Genomic DNA, 9,903 nt, shown 5'->3' on the forward strand with positions numbered 1-9,903 from the left:
AGAAGAGACGGCTTTCGGCACCTCAGCTGTTGAACTTGAACTGTTGCTTGATTCATGACACCGCTGGTATTCAATGAATGAGATGAATCAGACAGCTAAGACAATTACGTGTTATTGCACTAGAATCTAATGTGCCCGGTTTGGGTGCATCAGTCACATTTCTTTTTATTAGGAAAACGCATCAATTAAGTTTGTAACGATACATTTGGAGAGATATGGGCTATAGGCTTACTCATGTCTGCGTTTTACTTGTGGTGGGGAGGGAGGATTACATCACCGCGCACATGGATATATCGTCTGAGCCAGGCGGGGCTCAGTTTGGTGTCCGGCAACGGCCAGTGCATCATCTAGCCCTAGACAACATGCGGACACCCAGAAACCAACAGGACCCAACTCTTAGACTAGTGAGAAACCAGGACCTGACGCACTTTACGCACGGGAAAGCCCAGTGGAAATGCAGCCAGGGCGAATCATGCTACTGACACCGCTGGGTCTGGTATAACGTTTTCGTTGAAAGTGCTTTGAATGTGCGTTTTTTTCTTCCAGTGAAGACAGTGAAGGGCTACGTTCTATCCATTCAGACGTGTGTCATGGACTCTAAAGTTACGCAGCGAAACTCTCCACTGGCTCAGGGCATCAACTTTCCTCTCTCAGACTGCAATCACCGGTTGCTATGGTGACTAAATTCCAGCCAGCTGAAACTTTTTGAGGCATGTTTTTTCGCGGAGTTTGAGAAACAGATCACCGGTTGGAGCGCGTGCGTGACGACGGGCGCTGGACTACGGGGTGCCACGGGACTCCACACGCACACACACTTACACCGACCCCCGGGGGAAAACGGATGATCGTTTCTACCGTATAAGGATTCTACTTTTTATATTGTACTCTATATCATTTGGAACTATTGTTACCAGATAGAGATATGGATAACTCGTACTGTTTCCTGGCCATGTCCATGCTGGTTCTGTCCCTCGGGTTTAGGATAGAGGAGGGCATGTGCCAACACTACTACTACCTCCGTCCCATCCCCAGCGACACTCTCCCTATAGTGGAGCTCAAAGAGGACCCAGACCCTGTCCTGGATCCGAAAGAACGGGACCTGAACGAGACCGAACTAAGATCCAACTTGGGTAGTCACTTCGACCCCCACTTCATGTCCATCACCCCGCCAGAGGACAAGTACTCGGGCAACGAGGACCTGGGCGACTCAGAGATGCGTCAGAAGCCATCCGTCGCGATGCCCAAAGAGATCAAAGCCATGGAGTTTGAGATCCAGCAAGGCAAGAAGCACAAGCCCAGTAAAAAACTCAGAAGAAGGCTGCAACTGTGGCTGTGGTCTTACACCTTCTGTCCAGTTGTTTATACATGGAACGACCTCGGGAACAGATTCTGGCCGCGCTACGTGAAGGTGGGGAGCTGCTACACTAAGCGTTCTTGTTCGGTCCCTGAAGGGATGCTTTGCAAACCTGCCAAATCGGCCTATTTTACGATCTTAAGATGGAGGTGCCTGCAGAGAAAAGGAGGTCTGAAATGCGCTTGGATACCAGTTCAGTACCCCATTATATCTGAGTGCAAATGCTCCTGCTCGAACTGAAATAAACTGAAATGATTTTTTTGTTATTATTATTTCTTAAAAAAAAAAAAAAATCATAGTTACATGATTGTTTTTTATATGCACTGCCAAGTGTAAGAATGTATATTTTATGTGTATGTGGCGCCATTTAATTTTATGATGACACACTTTGTAGAAAGGTCAGTATTATTATTACAATATAACCAGCATCTACTGTATTTGTTGAACATATCTTGAATGTGATGTATCTTTATATTTATATTGAAAAAGAGCACTTCGCATTGCGAACCATTAAAATACTATTATTGGAGGACTTAACAGCTATTTTCCTTTGTTAGGAAGAAAAAATAAATACGTGGTTTTATTGACCTCTGATGTGGCAAAATTAGGTTGGTGGGTAAATAATGTAAAATAAGAGTACCTGCCAACCTATTTATGCTTTATGTTTCATGTAGCCACAGTTCAAATAAACCCACACAGATGACACTTGGAAGGACTTTTTGTTTTGTTACAACTTTTGTTGGTTTACATCTCCTTTGTCCTCAAATTGCAGTACATTTGGCCAGATTTTTTTTTTAGACTATATAAAAAAGAAGAAAAAAGAAATGGGCCTTACAGACTATGCAGACTGTGGTTGTGGGAAAAGTTTAGGGAAAGTTTTAGTGTACTGTCTTTGATTATTCAGCTGCTGACCACACATATACATGTCTAACATGGAACCTTTCTGCTCTCAACATCTGTCCTGTAGCTACAGATATTGGCACATCTTGGGCCTTTTCCCTCTTGGTCCTCTTCCCTCTTCCCTCTTGGTCCTCTTCCCTCTTGGGCCCCTTCCCTCTTGGGCCTCTTCCCTCTTGGGCCTCTTCCCTCTTGGGCCCCTTCCCTCTTGGGCCCCTTCCCTCTTGGGCCTCTTCCCTCTTGGGCCTCTTCCCTCTTGGGCCCCTTCCCTCTTGGGGCCTCTTCCCTCTTGGGCCTCTTCCCTCTTGGGCCTCTTCCCTCTTGGGCCTCTTCCCTCTTGGGCCTCTTCCCTTCTTCCTTTATTCCGCTTAGTAGGTGCTTTGTGGGTACACTGGTGATTCACTTTCCCTATTCTCCTCAGCCCTTTTCCTGGTTGCTCTCCTCAAACCCCAGATGGCAAGTCTAGCTTCATCTCCAAAGGCCTTGAACCAACAATCCTTCAGTTACATGGCAAAGTCACCACCTCATGTGCCAGAAAGGTCTAGACACTTTGGCAGACAGAGGTATTCTACATTATAATAGCCTAGACATGAGTAGGTTGCTTTGTTTTTTGTTGTTGTGTATTGTACCACTCAGTCCCATTGATTATTCTCATCGCACCTGGACACCGTTTTGAGAAAGATGAGACAGTTACACACACTGAAAGACAGTAGTCCTTTTTCAAACCTGCTGCTTGTGACCTGCTGCTGCTACAAAATGAATGAACTATCTAGAGACTACTTTCAATAAGTGTGAATTCTATTAGAAATCTCCCCTTGTGTGATGAGAATGCCCATTGGGGAAAACCCACACTCACTGACACATGTCTTTTTCAAACCCGTGACCTCTGCTGCTGCTACCAATTGAAGAGACTATAGCTTCAGTGAATGTGGACTTTTCTCTTTTATAATCTGCCTTTATAACGTTATGGATATTTTTTTGCACGAATACCATTAAGTTAAGTTCAGCACACCAATCTTTCGTTCAATCAGAATGGCTTTTATTCACTGTTCAAATACAGGTACTGTTTACTGCGTGTGAAATAGAAAGTGTGGAATGGAATCAAGCCAATGTGAATCCACAGGCAAGCCAGGAGCTCTGCTCATAACAACATGAGCAGGACCTGGTCTGGGCAACACTGCTTCATTTCATTACACTACCTCTTGATGAAAGCTACTACTGGAGCCTTTTACTAATTCAATATACCGTATATTTGACTGTACACGTCGTTTCAGGAAAGGGGAGCGAGATGAATTACATTTTCTGTCTGTAGAGACACCAGTTGCCTGCCAGGGACTTGTTTTTCTATATGCCCGTGTGCTTAGCGTACGCAAGCTTTGAGAGGGGTGCAAAGCCCAGACACACCTTTTGATTATTTCTAACAAGTGTAACTGAAGTTTTCCTGCTTTCTCCAGACGTTCTTCTTCTTCTTCTTCTTCTTCTTCAGTTCAACAGTTTTCTGAAGCAGCAGCGAAGCTATGTGTGAATGTGTGAACCTTTTGGAGTCACGAACCAAAGTAATCAAACAAGGACTGTGAAACTAAAGTAGAAGAACATACGCCATAGTATGTGGTTATACTATACCAATACTATATTATACTATACCAACACTATATTATACTATACTATACCAATACTATATTATACTATACTATACCAATACTATATTATACTATACTATACCAATACTATATTATACTATACTATACCAATACTATATTATACTATATCAATACTATATTATACTATACCAATACTATATTATACTATACCAATACTATATTATACTATATCAATACTATATTATACTATACCAATACTATAGTATACTATACTATATCAATACTATATTATACTATACCAATACTATATTATACTATACCAATACTATACTATACTATACCAATACTATATTATACTATACCAATACTATATTATACTATATCAATACTATATTATACTATATCAATACTATATTATACTATACCAATACTATATTATACTATACCAATACTATATTATACTATATCAATACTATATTATACTATACCAATACTATATTATACTATACCAATACTATATTATACTATATCAATACTATATTATACTATACCAATACTATACTATACTATACTATATCAATACTATATTATACTATACCAATACTATATTATACTATACCTATACTATACTATACCAATACTATATTATACTATACCAATACTATATTATACTATATCAATACTATATTATACGATACCAATACTATATTATACTATACCAATACTATATTATACTATACGATACCAATACTATATTATACTATACCAATACTATATTATACTATACCAATACTATATTATACTATACCAATACTATATTATACTATATCAATACTATATTATATCAATACTATATTATATCAATACTATATTATACTATACCAATACTATATTATACTCTATCAATACTATATTATACTATACCAATACTGTATTATACTATATCAATACTATTTTATATCAATACTATATCAATACTATATTATACTATATCAATACTATATTATACTATATCAATACTATATTATACTATACCAATACTATATTATACTATACCAATACTATACTATACCAATACTATATTATACTATACCAATACTATATTATACTATATCAATACTATATTATACTATATCAATACTATATTATACTATAACAATACTATATTATACTATATCAATACTATATTATACTATATCAATACTATATTATACTATACCAATACTATATTATACTATACCAATACTATATTATACTATATCAATACTATATTATACTATACCAATACTATATTATACTATACTATATCAATACTATATTATACTATACCAATACTATATTATACTATACCAATACTATACTATACTATACCAATACTATATTATACTATACCAATACTATATTATACTATATCAATACTATATTATACGATACCAATACTATATTATACTATACCAATACTATATTATACTATACGATACCAATACTATATTATACTATATCAATACTATATTATACTATACCAATACTATATTATACTATACCAATACTATATTATACTATATCAATACTATATTATATCAATACTATATTATATCAATACTATATTATACTATACCAATACTATATTATACTCTATCAATACTATATTATGCTATACCAATACTGTATTATACTATATCAATACTATTTTATATCAATACTATATTATACTATAGCAGTACTATATTATACTATATCAATACTATATTATACTATATCAATACTATATTATACTATACCAATACTATATTATACTATATCAATATGAGTGCCCTAAGAACTTTACTGGAGTAACACAGACAGGACAGCCAATAAATGTGTTTCATTATTTATGTGGTCGAGCACCAATAACGTCCACATGTACAACAACAACAACGCGAGGTGCCTTATATTGATAGTAGTGATGGGATCCATTTATAATTTATAACTTCAACCAGCTTGTTTATTATAATGTAAGGGTGTAACCTGGATTGCCTAGTGCAGGGAAGCAGTGGTGTGGTCTTACTTCCCCTGCTCGACGCCAGCTCCATATTAGCGTCCCAAATGGTACCGTATTCCTTATATTGTGCACTAAATAGGGAACACGGTATCATTTGGGACGCATCCCAAGCCGCTATGCCCTGACAGTCGGAAGGCTCATTGTAAAAGGATTATAAATTAAATACCTTCATTTTCAGATTCCTTCATTTAAGCTGCATGGCGCCTCAAATACATACTGGGGCTGGAGGGATGATCACATGTAAAAAATTAAAAATGTTTTTTTACAAAACAGTCTTGCTGCTTGGGTTATGTCAGGTCTGTGAGAAAGAGAGAGAGAGAGAGAGAGAGAGAGAGAGAGAGAGAAAAAGAGAGAGAGAGAGAGATGAAGGAATAAAAGAAAACGACTTCACTCTCCTCACCAACCAGACAGACAGAGAGAGGACCATGAGTTTTTTTTGCCAGTGTTAAAAGTGTTGAGTACTTTTCTGACACAAATCTTTAATGGGAATGGAATGTGGAGCTCAGAGTCATGTCCTCGTGTTTTAATAGTGCTGATTCCACATCCTTTAACACCGTGTCATGATGATCGTCAGGCACGTGCACAGATAGGGCACATGTCCCTATGCCCTTCTAGTCTCCAAAGTGCCCTTTTCGGTGGTGGTATAATTTCCCCGCCAAAAAAAAAACATTTTTGTGTTGTTTTTATATAGATTTTGTCATTGTTCTAAGACCATTGCCTACAAGTCGTCGTTCAATTCCCATCTATGCTTCACAACCAAAAAGTTGCGCATCTTGATTGTTGACCAATGGCCAGTCATCAGCATTGGCGTGCAAAGGCGGGCGCTCACATCCACACTAGTGACCAGAAATAACTAGTTTAATTTCCTCCAGTTTTGCGTTTATCATCCATATAAAATACAGTTTAGCAATCTACTACTGACTCATCTTTGCCAGAACAACAGGTTACCTAGTTATTTGAGTTATTATAGTCTTATTTCAGATAGGCCTCGTTTGGGTGGCTACTGGCTATATGTCTAAAGATAAGCAGCTGTAAAATCGCACTGCCATCAATATTACGGGATGAACATATTCTGGCGAATTTATTATGATATTTGTGAGGAAAAACAGGGCTATCCGGCTGGCGACGAGCACTCTGCAGATAGGCTGTCCTCCGACGTGAGGGCGCCGTGCAGACAGAACCTGCTATCCATCTGATCCGGCAACCACTGCTACAAGTATGCTTTTTTTTTGTGTGGACTCCAGAGAAGAGACAAGATACAGTATAACCATTGTTGACATTGGCTGCTAACATGAATGACTTTCAGCTCCAAATGCAGCAGTAAAACTTTTTAATTTAAAACAATTAATTTCTGTGGTCTATCTTGGGTTTTGAAAATACGTCACCGTTCATGGCTGTAATGACAGGCTACATTAGCGCAACGATTATAAGCGCGTGTGCGCTTGTGCACACGTGCATGTGCGTGCGCGGGGGTCGCAAGTTTTGAACCACTCATTTTCACAGGTTTGGAGTCAAACATTTTTCAAACCACTGGGATACATGAGTGTCAACAAATGAAGTTGGGTTGGATATAGTAATGATATACTACAGTATTTCTTACCACAACCCAGGGAAGTAGGGGTGCTGTGTGTACTAATAAATAATCAAATTAATTTATAAAACATTTCGTAGCTTCCCCATGTCAGCGAAAACACAAATATTATACTTCTCAGATGGTGCTGCTTTCCACTCTTCTTGTAGTCATTGGTCAATGACGCTGTTGTGTGAATTTTTTTCTGGGGAGATGCCATTTATTTTTATTTTTTTGGAGCACATGCCCCCCAAAGGGTCTGTGTCTTGATGTTTTCGGTTTATTTTTTCTTTCTTTAATTGGACCATATCTCTTACAATTCCTGGATCGGACTCAATGACCCCCCCCCCCCCCCCCCCCCCACTGCACCCACACACTCAGCATGCTAAGTAAACTAAAATACTATCTAAGAAGAATAATACTACTTCCACCTTTAATTGCCTCTTCAAAGTTCAAAGCCTGTTTTATCCCCAACTTCACTTTTACAGAATTGCAGTGATTTCATTGATGATGTCAACTAGCTTGTTATGTCCACAACCATTTGAATGAGGTGAACAAGTCAAGGGAATTTTCCCTACCTTTGTATGCTGTTGCAATTGACTCTTTCATCTAGCTATCAATAGCATCTAAAACTTTAAATTCCATCCTCATCAAATAGTTTTTCACTTCAATTAGTTTCCACAGTAAGCACCTGAAATCTCGCTCTGATGTCTCTTTGTCCTATTTCCCAAATCCACTCATAGCACAGGTCATTGGAGCTCTCTTTCAAATGCCCATCTTGTTTTGCTTTCAATCATCAAGGATGGAGAGAGGTGGAAGCAAAGGAGGGATAGAGGAAGGGAGTGAGGTGGAAGCGAAGGAGGGATAGAGGAGAAGGTGGGTATTCTTGGGTTTCAAACAGACCGTTATCGGTGGAGGGCAGGCAGGTATGCAGGCCGAGGTCAGACCAGGCTTTGATGTCTGTGTGCTTGTGTGTGTGTGCGCGTGTGATGTGTGGTGGTTGGCACTGCCAGGTCTGATAGGGAATGCCATCCGTCATGGCAGCTTCTGTGTCAGGATTCTCAGCGCTCCATTCATACACCAGAGACGGCAAAACAGACAGTCTTCTGAGGTTTCAAGAGTGAGCCATCTTTAGCTCAGCGAAGAGGGTGAAATAACATAGAATGTTACCCACAAACTTTTCTAGCGCTCAGCATTTTAGAAGTAACGCTTATCACGAACAGAAGTGTTAAAAACATTCATTTGTTCATGCAAAGCAACGGGAAATGATGGTATAGTTTGAAACACACTTAAACTAAACATGGTATGTGATACATTACATGCGACATTCCTCACACTGATCATTCAATGAATACAATTAAACCCTAAATTCTCATTAGATGAAGTATTATTGTTCCTTTCACATAATTATAACACATAAAAAGAGATGTATTTATATATTCTCCGGACATCAGACAGTGTCTTCATATTACCTCAAGCACGCACCTCTACTCTGTTTCGGTTCAGTGGGAAAATGCAGTTATAGCCGAGTTTCCCTTTAACAGTTGGCGGTCACATCTAGTGGCAAAGGAAGAATTCACACAGAGGGAAACTCAAGGGCGTGCACACACACACACACACGCACACACACACACACACACACACACACACACACACACACACACACACACACACACACACACACACACACACACACACACACACACACACACACACACACACACACACACGCATACAGACACACACACAAGCACGCATACAGACACATGCAGGCACGTACGAACACGCACGCACACACACACAAATCAGATTGCTCACCATGTGTATGTGTGTGTGTCTGTCTGTTTGACTGCGTTCCCATGTGTGTGTTTATGCATGCATACCGTAAGGTGCATATCTGACATTTTCCCAAATACTGACCACGTAGCCTCACTCCACCATATATTCTCCTAGCTCTACGTCAGTCAACTCATCGGACGGTCCAAAATATTTGCTTACTACACACCTATTTTCAAACATTCCCAGTTGTATGAATAATTTATATTGGAGAAAATCTGGCGTTCCTTCTCTTTGCACAGAGCTGAGGAACGCTAAGCAATTATCTCTTCAGAATATTAATGAGGGTTTGAGTCTCTCTGGGCAGACTGTCATCTTTCAGACCCAAAACGACTGACAGACACACAGCTAGGGAGAAGTTCTCACAAGTAAGCTATGAGCCCTTTACGCAGCCTCACTGAACACTTTACAAAGCCCCTATGAACCCTTTACGAAGCCCCTATGAAGTGGATGGCTTGGTTGGTTGAGGGATGGTGCTTTCAACACCAGAGGTGTGGGTTTGACTCCTGCCCTAGCAAAACCCCAGTGATTATACTTCTCTGACCTAGGTGGTGACGTTAAGCTGCTACAGCCCGTTGTCATTTACTCACAATGACTGGCATGT

General features: G+C 39.0%; 1 protein-coding gene across 1 annotated transcript; it reads left to right on the plus strand.

Moving 5' to 3' along the window:
- The first annotated feature begins 280 nt into the window (after positions 1–280).
- On the plus strand, positions 281–2,059 carry LOC110499437 (noggin-3). The gene has a single exon (XM_021576580.3). The coding sequence runs from the start codon at positions 923–925 to the stop codon at positions 1,592–1,594; it is 672 nt and encodes a 223-aa protein (XP_021432255.2). The 5' UTR covers positions 281–922; the 3' UTR covers positions 1,595–2,059.
- Positions 2,060–9,903: the final 7,844 nt, after the last annotated feature.

Source organism: Oncorhynchus mykiss, chromosome 20, assembly GCF_057628025.1.
Source record: "Oncorhynchus mykiss isolate SJ-2025 chromosome 20, ASM5762802v1, whole genome shotgun sequence".
Lineage (NCBI taxonomy): Eukaryota > Metazoa > Chordata > Actinopteri > Salmoniformes > Salmonidae > Oncorhynchus > Oncorhynchus mykiss.

Bases quoted from the DNA above. Each gene is read 5' to 3' on its own strand.
- LOC110499437 (XM_021576580.3), top strand. From the start codon at position 923: ATGGATAACTCGTACTGTTTCCTGGCCATGTCCATGCTGGTTCTGTCC.